Genomic DNA, 18,599 nt, shown 5'->3' on the forward strand with positions numbered 1-18,599 from the left:
CAATACTTCCACACATATAAAATAATCAAATCATAATCAAATCAAATCATAATAACCAAGGATATATATATGTATGTATATATATATACTAAATCAAAATTCCAAACATTCACCACCTAATTCATAAACATAATTTATAAGGCATAAACACAAAACGAAAAAAGTAATAACAAAAAATACCTGCAAAAATAATAATACAAAAGATAAAAATGCAAAAATAATAATAATAATAATAATAATAATAATAAAAATAATAATAATAATAATAAAAAAGAAAAGAAAGAAGAAAAATGTAGAAGTACTTCCGATTGCCTGTCCACTGTTATCTTACAGTATACTCTTCCTCTTACTTGTTACATTCCCACTTTCCTTTCCGGCTAATTCCGGATGGTTTTCCCTTACTTTAACCTAACATATATTATCTCTTTGTACGGATCTTAATTTAAACATATCACCAATTCGGAATTTAATCCCTCTTTTATTAAATAATCATCTAATAATTTCCACTCGCTTTGGATTTTTTCTTTCGGGGTATTTCTTATATACGCTGTCATCTTTGCTAAATTCATATACTCTATTACTTTGTTTTGCCACTCACAAACCGTCGGTGTCTCCTCTCTTTTCCATTTCTGTGCTATAAGGGTCCTTGCTGCTACCACCGCATATAATAAAATATTCCTTCTATCCTTGGGTATGTCTTTGGGAACCATACTCAGTAAGAACAGCTCTGGGGATTTCCCAAATGTACACTTTAACATCCTCTTTAACTTCTCATAGATTATGTTCCAGAACCCTTGTATTTTTTTACACTGCCACCAACAATGCATGTACGTTCCAATTTGTTCGTGGCATTTCCAACACTTATTTGAGCCTTCTTTATATATCTTCCTTAATTTCTCTGGTGTCAGGTGCCACCTATATACCATCTTCATTGTGTTTTCCTTAATTGCTGTGCAAGCTGTAAATCTCATACTTTCTAGCCACAAATTCTCCCATTTTATACACTCAATAGTCCTACCGAAATCTTGTGCCCATTTTACCATAACATCTTTAACTAATTCGTCCTTTAGATTCCACTCCAACAAAAATTTATATATTGCTGCCAATTGTTTCCCCTCATTTTCAATTAACAATTCTTGTAATTTTGATTTATTTTTCTGAAAACCGACTTCCCTATGCTTCTTAAATAAGCTTTGTATTTGAGTATATTGTAACCAGCTTGCACAGCAATTTTTCACCTCCTCATATGGTGTCAATGTGTACTGCTTGTCTACCTCCTTTATCAGGTCCTGGTACGTTAGCCACTTTTCCTTATTTCTTCCTCCCCCCCCCAGGGCCGTTATTTCAAAGGGTGATGCCCACCACGGTGTCTTTGGTTCTAATAATTTCCTAAATTCCAACCATATCCTGAATATCGAATTTTTGATTACGTGGTCGGTAAATTCCTTATATATCTTTTCATTTTCTTGCAGAAGGTATGCGTGCCACCCAAGAGAATTTCTAAATCCCTCCAGATATAAAATTTCCCTATTGTCTAACACAATCCATTCTTTTAACCAGCACAAATTTGCCGCTGCATAATATAATTTTAAATCCGGTACACCCCAACCTCCCCTCTCCTTGCTATCCGTTAATAATTTAAACTGTATTCTAGGTTTCTTTTTACCCCAAATAAATCTACTTAAAATTCTCTTCCAATTATTAAAAATCTCTAATTTCCCGATAATTGGCAACATCTGAAACAAAAATAAGATTTTTGGCAATATCATCATTTTTATCGTTGAAATTCTTCCCATTATGGATAGGTGTAGATTATCCCATTTCTCTAGATCTTTTTCAATTTCCTTCCACAGCCTTCTGTAATTGTTCTCATACAAATTAACATTATTCTTTGTCACTATTATTCCCAAATATTTTACCTTCTTCGCCACCTCCCAGCCCGTAGCCAATTCTAATTCTTTCGCTTCCTTTTCCCTCAAATTTTTAACAATCATTTTGGTTTTCCCCATATTCACTTTAAATCCTGCTATTTCCCCATAATTTTTTAAATTAAATTTCAATTTACCTACCGAATCTGCTGGGTCCTCCATTATTATTAAGATGTCGTCCGCAAAGGCCTTAAGTTTGATCTCACTCTTCCTGACTCTCAACCCTTTGATATTTTTGTCTTCTTTTATCTCCTTAATTAAACATTCTATTGATAGAATAAATAGGAGAGGGGACAATGGACATCCCTGCCTCGTACCTTTTTAAATCTCGAATTCCTCTGTGGCTTCGCCATTTATTAACAATTTAGCTGATTGCTCTTTATATATCGCATTAATTCCCCTTAGAAAATTTCCCTCAATCCCAATCTCTTCCATTGTTTTCTTCATAAATTTCCAAATCAGATTATCAAACGCTTTCTCAGCGTCGAGGAAAACAAAGGCTACCTTTTGGCTCGGGTGCCAGTCGAGGAACTCGATCGCGTCTAGGAGAATTCTCATATTATTGTGCATCTTACGCTTGGGCAGAAATCCTTGCTGATCTTTGCCCAATATCCTATTTAATACTTTCTTTAATCTATTTGCAAGGATCAGCGCAAAAATTTTGTAATCCGAATTTAAAAGGGATATAGGTCTAAAATTTCCCACCTCCTCCTTTTTATTATTTTCCTTTGGGATCAAAACAATGAAAGCTTCTTGCCAGGAGTTGGGAAAAACTCCCCTTTCCAAAATCTCATTAGCCAATTTTTGATATATTTCTAATATTTCATCTTTAAAAATTTTATAATGTTGATTTACTAAACCGTCTGTCCCGGGCGACTTTCCTTGTTTTAATTTTTGTATTGCCTCTAATATTTCCTCTTTTAATATTGGGGTATTTAATTCTCTTCTCTCTTCATCTTTTATTTTGGTCAAATTCAATTTCCTAAAATACTTATTCAATTTCTCCTCACTTATATTCTCCTCTTTATATAGGTGTTTATAATAATTTAGAAAACACTTCTGAATATCCTCCCTTTTTGTCCAAATTTTCTCCCCCTCCCTGATACTTGTAATTAGGCTACTTTCCTGCTTTTTCCTCAATTGCCATGCTAACAAACGTCCGGCTTTCCCTCCTAATTCAAACTGTCTTTGTTTTGCCCATTTTATCTTTTTTTCAATTTCATTCCCTATCACCATTGACAGACTATTTTGTAAAATTTTGATCTGATTTACTATTTTTAAATCTTTTGGATTTTTTCCCAATTCCTTCTCCTTCTCTTCTATTTCCTTTTCTATTTTTTTAATTCTTTCCCTCCTCTCTCTATTAATTCTACTTTTTTGTTGAATATAAATGCCTCTCACGAAAGCTTTACTCGCCTCCCAGACTGTTGTTATGTTCGAGCCCTCTCTCATATTCACTTGAAAGAATTCCATCAATAACTTTTTCACCTTTGCGACGAACCCCTCATCATTTAATATCCCTTCATCCATTCGCCACCTACCTTTCCTGCCTTCTTTCTCTTTCAAATTTACCATTACCGGGTTATGATCACTTATTGATTTTGGTAAAATTTCGCTATTTGTCACTTTTAACATCAGATTTGCGGATAGCCACGCCATATCTAGTCTGGCTGCCGACTTATGGAGATCTGAGTAATGAGAGAACTTCTTTTCCTTAGGGTTTCTTATTCTCCAACCATCTTTTAATTCGTATTCCTCTATTAAATCTCTAAACTCTTTTGGTAGTTCTCCACTACTCTTTCTCTCTTTATTAGTTCTATCCATTTCTGCATTCCAGACCCCATTAAAATCTCCCGTTAAGATGATTTCCTCCCCTTCTATTACCTTACTCATCTGATCTCTTAACTTTCTAAAAAAGCCAGATTTACCTCCATTGGGTGCATAGATGTTAATTACTATCACATTACCTCCTGGTAAGTGTAGCCTTGTACCCACCATTCTTCCTTCACCGTCCTGGAGGATCTTTTCTGTCTTAATGTTTTTCTTAACATAGGTGGCTACACCCCTCTTCTTTCTCTCATCCAACGATGTGTATACCTCGCCCAACCTTTTGTTTTCTAAAACTCTCTTATGTCTATTTGCTACATGTGTTTCTTGGAGGCAGATCACATCCCAGGCACCTTTCTTCAGGATGTGTTCTACCTTATTCCTCTTCAATTTATTATTCAGGCCATTCACATTCCACGAGACCACCTTAAGATTCATCACTTTATAATTTCACTTTAATAACTCAAACCAACCGATAAAGCTCACGCTTTACCCTGCACCTACAATGGAAAATAGATGGATTATACGGAGACTTATGTCAGATCTTGTATATTATTCTGACGGCTTCAAAGCCCGAAACCCCCCCCTTAATCGTTTATCAAGAAAAAAAAAAAAAGGAAAAAAAAACAGTTAATCTAATCAAAACAAAGAAAAATACATGCAGCCAGTTCTTTCCCCCTCCCCCTTTTATTCTTCTACTTGACCATCTCTTTAAGAATATCAGAAAAGCCTGCTAGGTCAGGCTAATGGCCCATCTAGTCCAGCATCCTGTTCTCACAGTAGCCAACCAGATGCCTATGGGAAACCAGCAAGCAGAACGTGAGCACAAGAACTCCTCTCCCCTCCTGTGGTTTCCAGCAACTGGTATTCGGAAGCATTGCTGCCTCTTAACTGCGGAGGAAGAGCAAGCATAGCCATCATGGCTAAGAGCCACTGATAGTCCTCTCTCACATGAACTCGTCTAATGAGAACGCAACTTTCTACATACAGGAAGCACACTGTTTAAGGACAGTATGGATTTTCCCTAATCTATAAACTTTACCCATGATGTGATAAAGTGTGAAAACCACCGTTTACAGAACAAACGGTAATATTTCTGGGTAGGATTTTGCATTCTTTGGAGGGAGGAAATTATTGTTACCCATTTTCTTGTGTTCCGTAAAGATTACACCAAATGGAATTTCCCCATCAGATGAAAAGCAACTTCAGCTCATCCAGGTGACATGTGGAATTTTGATTTCCTACCGTGGTGCACAAAAGTCTACTGGACTCTTCTCTCGGCAAAGCTTCAGGTTTGGGTGGTCCCAGCGGCACATCTTTGGCATGTCATTAAGAGTCAAAGGATAAATCCCTGCTACGTTATTACAAGAGAACACAGTCTAAAGTTCAGTTATTGCAGATCAACCAGTTCAGAGGTCTGGTCAATGGTTAGTCAATGTGCTTCTACTTGACCCAAGGGGTTCTGTTTTAATATCGCTTTTATATTCCATCTTCCCATTTGCTGGCTGAGTTCTTTTCAGCAAAGCAGGGATCTGTGGAAGAAGAAGAGGAAGAGGAGGTAGGATGGGGAAACAATTCAGTAGTTAGCACAAAGGAACTCTGAAATCTACTAAAGGAAGACTTCAGTGGTGGTACCCTGAAAGGTGACTCGGAAACTACAACTAATTCAGAATGCGGCAGCTAGACTGGTGACTGGGAGCGGCTGCCGGGACCATATAACACCGGTTCCGAAACACCACCTACACTGGCTCCTAGTACGTTTCTGAGCACAGTTCAAAGTGACTTTTAAAGCCCTAAATGGCTTCGGCCCTGTATACCTGAAGGAGCACCTCCAACCCTGTCATTCAGTCCAGACACTGAGATCCAGCACAGAGGGCCTTCTGGCAGTTCCCTCACTGCGAGAAGTGAAGTGACAGTGAATTCCCATGGCTCTCCAGGCAGAGCAGGCATCAAGACTTGGAATTTTACCCCTTATTTACTGCAGGCTCTATTCTTCAGGCAATTCAAGGTGAACACACTTGCACACTTTGGCCCTTGGCTGCCTCTTTGCAGACATGCACAGGGAAGAGCCTGAGAAACTGGCAAATTGGGGTAAGGCGAAGGTGGTGGCACAGCGTAACTTTCAGAGAGGTCCTACTCACAGGAGGAGGCATTGAAGGTTCCAGCTGTCGCCCAAGAAATGAAAGCAGACGCCGCCAAATTAGGCCGCTGCCCAGAAACATAATTCCTGTCACCAGCCAAAACATTCTGCGGTCCTAGGTAAAGTTGAAATGTATAGTTAATGATGCAAATCATTCTCTCAGAGAAATCACAATTCTTCAAACCCTTATCACATATCTTATTTTCACCACACTGAAAAAGATTACACTTGTTCCAGCTGAGGGCAGTTGGGAAGAGACCTTAATGCACAGCCCGGCAACCGGATTTACTACGGTAGCAAATTTGTCATCAAGGCTTAATGTGGGGTATGGATACTGTCCCAACACCCACAGCGAGGTTTGTCTGTCCCCCCACAATGGTGGGTTCCTCTCCTCTATGCTGAAGCTCCCAAACTAACCAGAGATTTTGCTGAACAACGGCTGGGGGTGTGTGTGTGTGTGGAACGGTCAAGTGCCAAAAAGGGGCTGGGAAGTTCCTTTCTTTAGACAAGCGCCCCCAAAATAAGTCGTAGTTGATTGTACTGAACTTCTGCGTGTTTTCAAACCCCAGGCAAACCCTTCAGTCTGCTATGCATCTGATCTAGCTGAAACACTTTATGATGCAAAAATGCATAAGGATAATATAGAACTGTGTGCTCATAAAACAATGCAATTTTTAAGCCTAATTAAAGAGAAATATATCCTATGGTTTCCTAAAGATGGGAGTAGTCTATAGATAAACACTGACTACTTGGCACACTGTACTACAAGGCTTCACCTTCCTATTTGATATGGATGTAGATGAGAAGTTGCACGTCCGGAATGAATGGGATATCTCATGTGATTCATATAAAATCAAAATTGGGAACTGTGTGTGGTTTCATAAGAGAAAAATTAAGCCTTTTTTAAAAAATCGGTGCCTTACCTCTTCAAATGAGGATTCCAAGTTCATGCCAAAAGCTACTCCTAGCAATCCAAAGAGCGAGAGGGAGAAAGTACCCATGGTCAGCTGTAAATTCAGCCTCATCATCACATTGCGGTGGCTAAAGAGGAGCAAAAGGTTAGTTAATATTTCGCAGATCCGAGTATCTCTGAAGAGTCTACCTCTTTTTCATCTGGAACTCAGACAGGTCTGGGAATTCAGATTAGAACAGATCAAGTTACTTCAGATTTACTGAAATAACAAAACACATTTTAGAGGCGTAAAATTCAATTCATCTGTTCTACTTGATAAGAAAGGAAGCTTCATAAACAGAAACACCACTGAGCTCAAGGTTCAAATGCCCTCCAGAAGATGCATCTAAAATTTTAGTGAGCAGAATGTTATGTGCAGCTAACCTGTCTAAGTTGATAAAGATGATGCTTTCAGAATCATCAATCAACACCCGAAGCTCACGAGCATCGTTGAGAAGATCTTCTGCCTGCCTGTAATAATTCTCTAATAGCAGCTCCATCTCTTCCGCATGGTCAATTCCAGACAGACTCTCTTCACTGTGAATAATAATAATAATAATAATAATAGATCTAATTAAAATGCCAGCATACCAAAAATCTACAAGCTGCATCCCTCCCAAGTGGAAGCCTAGACCAACATTCATCTCCCACCCTGATTCCTAGCCTTTGGTGTTGGCACACCATACAAAGCAATTTAAACCAAAGCTCATAATATACAAAGTATCTGTTCAACAATTTGAAGCAGCTGATAGCCTATAACTGGCTGTAAAGTTACTTTTAAGAAATAAAATATTTAGTCCACAATTGCAATAGTTGCCATACCACCTAGGCTGCTGACAAAACATTTTTTTTTAAACTTGGCACCACCCTAGCACTTGTTGGAATGTCTGTTCTTACAAAAGCAGCAGCATTCTGTGTGGCTAGTCCTCTCCCGAAATGAAATGGTAGGGAAAAAAAACATCTAAATGGTTTACAGAGATGCAGGATATGCCGCTTCCTATACCCAAACTTTCACAATGCTTATTTGGCAAATCCCATACATAGTCCTTGAATACAAAAGTCTTGCCCAACGTAAGCATCCCAATGTATACTTACAACACTTGGGGGTTTGTCCATTTAGACAGGCACAGTTCTTCCAGCACTTCTTCCTCGTCTAAGATTTCCAGGAGTGCCTCTTTGAAAACTTTAAGATCTGTTTCTAACTCTGACAAGCTAAAAGCAAAGGAGGAAGAATTAAATACCAACCGCTAAAACCAAGATGACACTGGAGTCAAGTGCCATTTCGTAGGAGGTCTGCATGCAGGTATTAGATTGCTGTGTCAGTAGCAGAGCTGGGGGCGATGCAGCATGACAGAAACCTCTCAGTTCAAAGTATAGGCTCCAAGAAGAACTACCTGTGGACCTCCAGCTCTTGTTGGGATACAACTTCCGTAATCCCCAATCTTTGGCTATGATGTTTGGGGCTGATAGGTGTTGCAGACTCAACTATGTCCAGAAGGCTAGAGGTTCATTATATCTGCTTTAAAGCCCTATATGGCTTGGGAACTGGGTATTTTGAAGAACACCTTTCCCCCATATGAACCTTGCAAGTTCATTAAAATCTGTGGAAGGCCCTTCGCCAAGAGCCCCTACTTTCAGAGGTGAAGCAGTTGGTGACCAGGAATAGTCTTTTCAGTGGTGGCCCCAGAGGTGCACACCTACATTAGCATCAGCGATGCACCAGGAACAAACTGTTCTCTTCCCCAGGTATTTTCATAAAGGACCATTTTATAATCTGATGCAACTGTCAGTTGTTGTTTTTTTAACAGCACCAGCTTGCTGCTTTTTATTTTCTTTTCATTTTAGGATTGGGTTAATTTGGGGTGGGGTTGTTGTTGTTTTGTATTTCTTTTACATTTTGATGGATAACTTGCTTAGGGGGAAGATGATCTTGTAAGCATTTTCATTTATAAAAAACAAATGGTATCTCAATTCTACAAAGGATTTATAGGCAGATTAGGTTTCACTTCTACAGCTAGGTATAGCACATGCTCTCTTCTCTATCCATATTATACAATCCTTTTTTATCTTCACAATCACCATGTGAAGGAGTAATTTCCAGACAGGTTGCCATGTTAGTCTGTTGCAGCAAGAGCAAGTTTTACAAGTAAGGTAGCTGCTGAACATTTCAGATTTGGGACTTGGAGCGCCTCCATCCCAGGCCAATAGAGTGCCTGTGCAAGATTCAACTATTGCATAGCTCAAAACTCAGGTTTTATACAGAAATGTCCAAGTAGGTCATTCAAAAACAGGAAGGAAGTCTCTCTTACCTCTTTCCATTTTGCAATAGGACATGGACTTTGCTCCTATCAACAGATAAAAGCTTAGGGTCCACTAAAGCATCCAGGGTCTCAAGAATCTGAGGCTGCAGGTTGTTAAGTCTCCCCTGCAGGTAGCCGATCTAGATAACAACAGGATCCTTCATAAGAATTAAAACAATCCTTTTAGAATGTCTTGGGTCATTGAAGCCTCTTGCTCAGCAAAGCAGGCAACACAGTCAGACACTTCTGAAATCCCCGAAGCTGACGAACATTTCCCAACAATTCAGAAACACACATGTTGTAGTTTCTAGGGATAAGTGTCCCAAAGAATATCATTAAACTATTTATGTATGTAACAACAGCTGCCATAATCCTATATGAGCAGCACTGAAAGGAAGAAAAAGTCCCAAACAAAGAGGAATGGATTGCAAAGCCAATGGACTATGCAGAACTGGCAAAGCTGGCAGCAAGAGCGAAAGACCAAAATGACGAACCTCTTATTGAAGGATGGAAACCCTTTTTGGAATATTTGAGAAAGAACTATAGTCAAATGAAATTGTGGGCAGGATCTGAATTAACAGCAGCGGATTCAGAATGACAATAAATGTAACAAGAGGAAATATGTATTAGATATAGCCTTGACATACAACGCAGCAGAATATGGGTGGGAACAAAAACACCATGGAGGTAAGCGTGAAAAGTCACCTTGTTTATTTTACAGGTAGGTAGCCGTGTTGGTCTGAGTTGAAGCAAAATAAAAAAATTCCTTCAGTAGCACCTTAAAGACCAACTAAGTTTATATTTTGGTATGAGCTTTCGTGTGCATGCACACTTCTTCTGCATGCACACGAAAGCTCATACCAAAATATAAACTTAGTTGGTCTTTAAGGTGCTACTGAAGGAATTTTTTTATTTTGCTTGTTTATTTTGTAAGAGAAACCTATATTGAATTTGAAGTCAATGTGTTTAAGCTTTCAAAATCAAATAATATTTTTATTTTATGTTTTAAACCAACCATACTGGCACAAAGTATCAACAGATTTAAATGGTGTATGATGGAAGTCAGCTTGAACACATGCACCTGCTTTCGTTATTTAATAAAATAAGCCAGTTCTATTCCTTGGCTGTGGATGAGGCATGTGGTCAGGTAATGCGTCAGCCATTCACTGGCTAAGATGCTGTCTCCACCATTTCATGCGTGCCCCGGGAACCCTAATAGCTAACTGGAGGGAAGTGAAAACTCCTCCTCATAAGGGTAATGGAGTGGAGACTTCTTTCCTTCACCTCTGCAAGAGTTTAAAGCTGCCAATCAGGGGTGCACCTGGCCAGTTTATAGGCAAGACCAGGCACCCCCAAACTCGGCCCTCCCAGATGTTTTGGGAGCACAATTCCCATAATCCCTAGCTAACAGGACCTGTGGTAAGGGATGATGAGAATTGTAGTCCCAAAACATCTGGAGAGCAGAGTTTGGGGGTGCCTGGGCAAGACCATGCCTCCTAGTTAGCCTCCCTCAGCACAAGATCACAGCAACCTATTACTCTCAGTACAGTAAATGCACAGGGGCTCACCCAGTACTGTAGTATTGCTTCGATAGCTCTGAATTCAAAGGGCAAAGCATATGTAACAAGTTGACCTTCGCCGGCTAGCTGCGGTGCCAGTTCCTGGAAGAGCCATTTTTCCAAGTTCAAATTGCGATAGTCTAGGATTAGGAGATACTCCGGTGTAATCACTGCCTTCAAAAACTGAAAGAAGCAGAGGATAAAATCAGCTGGGCTTTTGTATATTTGCAGACTTTTCGGTTACACGGTGCCAACCAGCAGCAGCTCATGCGAGAGGGGGCGGCGCGGAGGGCAGTGGCATCCTCCCACCACTGGCAGGTTCATCAGAAGGGGGCAGAGTGAGGACTGAGGTGCTCCAGGTTGGAAGTGACAGCCCCACAGGTGTTGTTGCTGCCAACCTGGAGCTCCCCAAACCCCGCTGTTGCACTGCACCATCCCAAGTAGAGCAGCAGCATCATCGGAAGGATATTTTCTACCCTCTGCCCCCCACAAGACATCACTGTGGAACTCCAGGGAACCAATCTAAACCCATATGCAAGCTTGTTCCATCATTAAGTTAATACCTGGATTTTTCTGCAGGCTTTTCATGTTTGTTTGTTTGTTTTTGCTGATTTCCTGATAGCATCACATAAATGCAGAGCTAAATATCTGATTTATCCTGCCAACCTAGCAGTTCGAAAGCACGTCAAAATGCAAGTAGATAAATAGGTACCGCTACAGCAGGAAGGTAAACGGCGTTTCCATGTGCTGCTCTGGTTTGCCAGAAGCGGCTTTGTCATGCTGGCCACATGACGTGGAAGCTGTACGCCGGCTCCCTCGGCCAATAATGCGAGATGAGCGCGCAACCCCAGAGTCGGTCACGACTGGACCTAATGGTCAGGGGCCCCTTTACCTTTTAAATATCTGATTAGTGTCTGGTTTCCTCCTATTGCTGCTGTCTGTATTTTTAAATTTTATCGGCTTTCTATCCCTTGTTGCTTTTACATCTTTTTCTTTTTTAATCATTTCTGGTTCTAATTAACCTTCTCTCACTGGCCATGTAAACCAGGCATCCCCAAACTTCGGCCCTCCAGATGTTTTGGACTACAATTCCCATCATCCCTGACCACTGGTCCTCTTAGCTAGGGATCATGGGAGTTGTAGGCCAAAACATCTGGAGGGCCGCAGTTTGGGGATGCCTGATGTAAACCGACAAATGTATAGAAAGAGAATCTGCCCAAATGACACTGACATAAAAATGTCACACATAGAGCAGGTTGGAAAAATGGGAAAGAAAAAAAATAGTGTGCAAGTTTACCATAATGTCTTACATTTAACATAAGCAAAAGACTTTATAATCTGAACAACAACAAAAAAGAGACATTGCACATTCTTTTGTATTCCATGAAAATCTTTAATAAAAATTATTATTATTATTTTTAAAAATGGATATTCAGGGGCACTTACTTCCATTCTCATGATAATCCTGTTGTTCCTGGGGGATATGCTGACTTGATGCTGAAACCGTAGATCTCGCGCTTGGAGGCTTAGTTCCTGGTATAGTTCTGTTTTCTTTCTTTCTGCCAAGGAGGAGTTTATAAAAACAAACAAACACGATGATGTGAAATGAGAACAAAGACCACAGCAGCTTCTCAAAGGCATCACTCCAGCAAGCACATGACCCAGAGAAATTAACGGATCCAGGGTATGGTCTGAGTGCACATGACATAGATACCTTGTTGAAATAAAGCAGGATGGGATCCTGCCATACTGAGTATATTGAAAAAGGTGGTAAACAGATGTGCTAAGCAAACAATCCTATGCACAAGAAGCTGGCATAAAGCAAGCCGGGGTTAAGTTAAGTTACTCCAGTAAGATCCAAATCATGCTCAGCCATGGGGCTGCTGTTGCTCTGCTTAAGCCTGGCAGAGGGAAAACAAGCCTTTAAAATAGTGTTCTATGCCTGGTTGCCAGGTCATTTGAGGGAGCTGAATGGGATCAGGATCCAGACTAGCTCCACCACCACCCCGGCCCAGCCCCAACCTCTTTTGGGGAACTTACACTGGCCTCAGCTGGCTGAGCCAGAATGAGCAAGTTACCACAGTGAATCTTTGGCTGAGCCAGGGAGCCATTGCAATTTAAGCTGCTCACCCTGGCAGATATTGCCACAGGACTGCCCTCTAAAATGATTTGTGGATGAGCATCCAGCAACCAAATAGAAAACAGTCAATATTGCTGCATCGGCATGTCTTCAAAACCTCTAGGCTTTGTTGACTTCAGAAGAGAAGACTAGAATTTCACCTACCGTAAAAGCTTATACCACCTTCTTTATCGAATTTCATCTGAAAAGAAAAAAAAAGAGAAAAATCAGTATTGCCACATTCTTAGAAAAACACTAGGTAAAACGTTCAGAATTCATATGATTTAGATCAGGCACCCCCAAACTCGGCCCTCCAGCTGTTTTGGGACTACAACTCCCATCATCCCTAGCTAACAGGACCAGTGGTCAGGGATGATGGGAACTGTAGTGCCAAAACGTCTTGAGGGCCAAGTTTGGGGATGCCTGATTTAGATGGCCATGCTATTTCTAGAGGTAGCATTTCTGCTCTAAAGAATTAAATATCCAGCTTAATCCACCCCTTAAGTTATCTTAAGATGTATGCAGTCTAGGTATGCAGAACTGTGATTTTGCAGCTGCTGCTGAGCTCCAGCTCCCATAAGCCTCCGCAGCCAGCATTGCCAACTATCAGGAAGGATAGCTGCAGGGCCACAGGCTCACCATACCTGGGTGTGGAGTTTCTGCCCCATGACACAACCTTTTAAATATTCATGAAGTAGTTCTAAGGTGAGAAATGATGATAATATGTTGGTGCTGACCTTCAAAGCCCTAAATGGCCTCGGTCCAGTATACCTGAAGGAGCGTCTCCACCCCCATCGTTCTGCCCGGACACTGAGGTCCAGTACCGAGGGCCTTCTGGCAGTTCCCTCGTTGCGAGAAGCCAAGTTGCAGGGAACCAGGTAGAGGGCCTTCAGATGTCAAAGAGAAAAACAGCTACCAGATTTTTAGAAGACATCTGAAGGCAGCCCTGTTTAGAGAGGCTTTTAATCTTTAATCGATTATTTTATTCTTCTGTTGGAAGCCGCCCAGAGTGGCTGGGGAAACCCAGCCAGATGGGCGGGGTATAAATAAATTATTATTATTATTTCACTTTTGCAAGGCACACGTGTTTCTAGAAGGCAACACACTTTTCTCAACCTTGAACAAAGAGGAGGACACTGGTGACCACTGTGGAGTCTAATGAAGATGGGCGGTGATTTAAGTTTAAAATGCTTCACAAATTAATGAATAGGTATGTACAAGAGTGAATTGGAAACAGAAGCAAAATGCACAAATGAGCCAAGCCTAAATCACTCTTGGGCAATGGCATCAATTAACTTTGTTGGTAGAACAGTTATTTCCGTGACAATTTTTTTTCCATACGGCAACACACGTTTATAATAGAATAATAGCATTGCAGAGTTGGAATGGGCACTGAGGGTCATCTACTTCAGGCATGTCCAACTCCCAAGAGACTGTGATCTACTCGCAGTATAAAAAAAACTGGCCGTGATCTACCCATTGTCATTGGAGGGAGGAGGAGCATGTGTGGGGTGGGTGGATTGCCCAGAGTTGTTGAGCTTTTTGGGGGAGGATTTCAGAGTTTTTAAGCTTCCCCCCATAACTTTTTGTGCATGATAAGGATCCTGCAATCTACCAGGATCAGCTGGGGATCTACTGGTAGATCGTGATCTACTGGTTAGACACCCCTGATTTACTTCAACCCCCGCAATGCAGGAATCTCAACTGGATCATACATGACAGATGCCTATTCCATACTTGCAACCTTGGCATTATCAGCACCATGCTCTAACCAACTGAGCTATGTTCACTGATGTTTAGTCCCCAGTAAGTGTTTGGGGGTGTGGGGCAGTAGCCCCAGTCCACCCATACATCCTCTTCTTTTCTCTCCAATGTCTTTACATTATGCTTTTTTTCTTGTTCCTCTCTCAGGTCCCTCATCAGGGACTTTCCCCTTTAGCTTCCCCTTAGTTTCTAGCCGCCATTAACCAACTCTGCACCCCAAAGGCTGGCGCTTTGGGGGCAAGTTTCACGTCCTTCTTCAGACTTGCCCTGCATCCCATAGCAACAACTGGAGGAAGTACTTACCACTGAAAACACTGGAGCCACACTCGCTAAAGTGGCTTGAGACACATCTGTAGTAAAGTGTCGAGACAGATCATCTGAAGGAGGGTGAAAAGAAGTTCTAAGCTGTAAATTATATATTTCTGCTGATCTTGAATATGTTCAGCAACTAGCACCACATTGATCATGAGTCACAGCTCATCATTCCTGCCAAGATCAACGATTTGCATATTATTTGCATCTTTAGATTGCAAGACCATCGCTGATTTAACATGTTTACAGTTCTTGATGCCAAACTAGGTCTCCATAAACAAACTAGGTTGGCTATTACTTCAAGGTTCGAGGAAAGTTATTTTATTTTTGTACTGGGTAACTAATTAAAAACAAACAAATGATGTTGGGGCTAGAAGTTCCCAACTTCTAAAAACCTTTTTACTAATGCAACGTGGAGGCAAATATACAGGAAATGTGGTGCACGGACAAATGTTTCATACACATTTCAATGCACTTTCCATGGGTGCTGGTCCATTAACATACAGCACCACATTTTGTGCACACCTACCTGCACTGTAAGTTTTAAAGGAGGGGCAAAATGTGCTTTTATAGTGCAATCCTCTGTATGCCTACTTAGAAGTTAAGCCTTAGCAACTCCAATGGGGCATATGCCCGGTAGGCATGTACTGTATAGGATTGCAGCACACTTGGGACTCAGCTCCACAAACACAGTGGGCCTTGCTTTAAGTATGGATACTTGCAACTCATTTGTCACTTGTTCTGTCCAAGTGTCCTTTGGCTCAGGGTGCAAAGATGTAAACGAACACCAGTTAACACCCATGTTCATCCATGCTGACCGTTTTCACTGGGCAAAGGGGTTTCTAGGTCAAATTCCTCAAAGCGAGCTTCCTCACGCAGAGTGGTCTCCCTTCTATTCAGAGTAGCTCCACTGAAATGAATAACCGTTAACTTAGATAGGTCCATTTATTTCAGTGGGCCTACTCTTGAGCAAAACCTAGCTGAATACCAGCTCCAGTATCTACATTCGTGCGTAAAAAGGTTTTTTTGCTGAGCACGGTAAGGCTGCGTGAGCCATTCGGACAGGAAGAGCCCAGGCTGGGTTTCTTCGTTCGGTGAGCAAGTCGTACCGGAACTTCCTCCTGCGGGACCACGAGCAAGTTCGAGCTGCAAAGCCCCGGCATCCCCGGGCAGGACGGAGAACCTGCCTGGGGCAGCGCGTGACTTACTTGCGCGCAGCAAGGTCCGCCTGCCCTCCGGCTCCAGCCGGAATTTCCCGGCAGCCCACGCCGCGACATCCGGCAGGCAGCTGGCTGCGCGCCCTCCTTGCAACAAGCGGCGACTGCTGCAGCAGCAGATCTCCGAGGCGAACACGCGCAGCGCGACGGGCCGCAGCCGCCGGCTCCACAAACGAGCGCACTCCATAAGCGGCGGCGCCGTTCCGACACGGGCCCCGGCCGCGCTTCCACGCTCCTCAGGCGCGCGGGCGCTGCTTCCCTTCCGCCGGCAGCACACGTGGGACGGGAGGAGCGGCCTTGGCTTTTGGGCTCCCGAGGCGGAGCTTCTGCACTGACGGGGAAGAGAGGGAGCCAATGCGTCGCAAAGAGGAGGCGGCTTTGGGTGGCGTGTGATACGGAGATCGTGAGACCAAAACCGGGCCAGCAGGGAAACCCCTAACCTCCGGATCAGGCCCCCAAATCATCATATTTATATTCCGCCCATCTGGCTGGGTTTCCCCAGACACTGAGCGGCTTACTGCATATCTAAAAAACATAATAAAGACATCCAAGCACTAAACACCTCTCGATGCGTGCAGGGCTCCCTTCAGATGTCTTCTACAAGTTGTGTAATTCTTTATCTCCTTGATATCTGAAGGGAGGGCGTTCCACAGGGAGGGAAATAGTCCGAGATCTCATTTTGAGCAACTACCAGTGTTATTCTTTTATTCCAAATGGGTTTATGGAAAGCGCACTTGAACACCTGGGGGCGTTTTCCATTTAATGTACAGTACAGGTGTACCGTAAAAACGTGCATGAAAAGCAGGCCGCATTCAGTGCCAGATTTATGTATAAGCTAAACAAGCTATAGCTTAGGGAGTGCCCCCCCCCGGAATTTAAAGGGGGAAAAACTGGGTGTATATTTGCAAAATATAAGATAAAAAACAAATAAAATAAAACCTACATACAGCAACAGTGTTTTGTGTTGTGTCCTATGATGTAAGTATTGCGCCCGTCTAGCCTGCTTCCTAAAATATCACTGGTTTGCTCATTTCTATATATAGGGTGCGTACATTCTGCATGGACTGGATGAATGGCAACATGTAGCATTCAGCTGCAAATGGCTTTAGATACCTATTACAGTGGAACCTCGGTTTATGAACACCTCGGTTTACGAATTTTCGGTTTACGAACGCCGCAGACTCATCTGGAACGGATTAATTCACTTTCCATTACTTTCAATGGGAAAGTTCGCGTCAGTTTATGAACACTTCAGTTTATGAACAGACTTCCGGAACCAATTGTGTTCATAAACCGAGGTACCACTGTATGTCCATAAATTACCATATAGCATATATTCAACACAAAAAACAGCAACAATTTGTTGTTGACAAAGGACAGCTGGACATATAAAGGGCCCTATTACCTTCAGTAGCTTAGGGCCTCATCAAACCTAAATCCGGCTCTGGTCGCATTCGTTATGGCCTGACTACCTTGAGCCCTGCCTGCTCTACATTTCACAGCCAGATCATTGCCGCTCTGGTCTCGAATTTTGTCCTTGCACTGACTGCGGGAGTCTTTCACTGCTGTACCTGGAGATACTGGGGACTGACCTTGGGACCTTTTGCATACAAAGTCTGCTTTCCTGCAGAGCTTAAACCCCTTCTCCGAGCACCCACTAGTTGCTTTTTAAACAAGCCTTCTGTCTTCAAGGAGAAAGAGGGTGTTTAACAGAGGAGCTGGACTGTACTTTGCCTGAACACATAAACAACGGAGAAAACAATCATTTGTAGGATTTGTACATGAAGCCGAGACATGGGTTAATGTACTTATTTCAGGGTCGTTCGTAGGCTAAGTGGCTGTTACTCAAACAGGAAAGGATTTCCATGTGAATGTCTATGGTCTCTAGATGGAGAATTCTACAAGATTTACAACATGAAAGCATAAAGAGAAGATTAAACTGTTTACAAGATTTTCTTTCCTGCATTTCCATCCACAAGACAGCAATATGAAGACAAACAAAATATCACTGAACAGGCTAATCAACTTTGGTCCATGTTCTCATGATCCTGGGCTCTTTTAAATTTAAATTTTAACTTGTTTTAAATCCAGGGGTCAAGGAGTTTTGTACATCTTAATTAATGGGGCAACATTTTTGTCTTGTGACACCTGACACACTGCCCAGCTTTCTGGATTGACTTGGAATATTCATGTTATTCCCCCCCCCTTTTTTCATTTCCCTCTTGACCATTTGCAATCAAAATCATCCTGTCACAGCAGCTTCTCTAGCCAGGAGGGGGGAAGGGGGCTGGAAGACTCTGGTGGATGGGGACACCATTTCTAGCCTTTGAAAACAGTTTGATTTGAGGGGCTGAGTTTATTTACATATCACCTTTTCACAGTGAGCTGTGTCTAAAGAGACTTACCATACGGCTGGTATAGAACACAGTTGCCCAAATCTTACTGGCGTTAGGACTGGAAGACAGCACATTGGTCTTGGTC

The 18,599-nt window shown here is 42.0% G+C and overlaps 1 protein-coding gene across 2 annotated transcripts; it reads right to left on the reverse strand.

The window, feature by feature from the left end:
- Window positions 1–4,463: 4,463 nt before the first annotated feature.
- On the reverse strand, window positions 4,464–16,390 carry MRS2 (magnesium transporter MRS2). 2 transcript variants are annotated; one of them, XM_060277943.1, is made up of 11 exons: window positions 16,110–16,390; window positions 14,893–14,966; window positions 12,991–13,027; window positions 12,153–12,265; window positions 10,716–10,889; window positions 9,157–9,287; window positions 7,943–8,059; window positions 7,232–7,384; window positions 6,819–6,936; window positions 5,897–6,010; window positions 4,464–5,287 (listed from the first exon to the last, which is right to left on the reverse strand). In XM_060277943.1, exons 1-11 carry the CDS (start codon window positions 16,303–16,305, stop codon window positions 5,177–5,179), a joined length of 1,338 nt encoding a protein of 445 aa, XP_060133926.1. In that variant the 5' UTR covers window positions 16,306–16,390; the 3' UTR covers window positions 4,464–5,176. The 2 variants fall into 2 exon arrangements, with proteins under 2 accessions (XP_060133926.1, XP_060133925.1); XM_060277942.1 differs by having other exon boundaries at window positions 16,011–16,390.
- Between the last annotated feature and the right edge of the window lie 2,209 nt (window positions 16,391–18,599).

The sequence above is a fragment of the Zootoca vivipara genome, chromosome 8 (assembly GCF_963506605.1).
Source record: "Zootoca vivipara chromosome 8, rZooViv1.1, whole genome shotgun sequence".
Taxonomy (NCBI): Eukaryota; Metazoa; Chordata; class Lepidosauria; order Squamata; family Lacertidae; genus Zootoca; species Zootoca vivipara.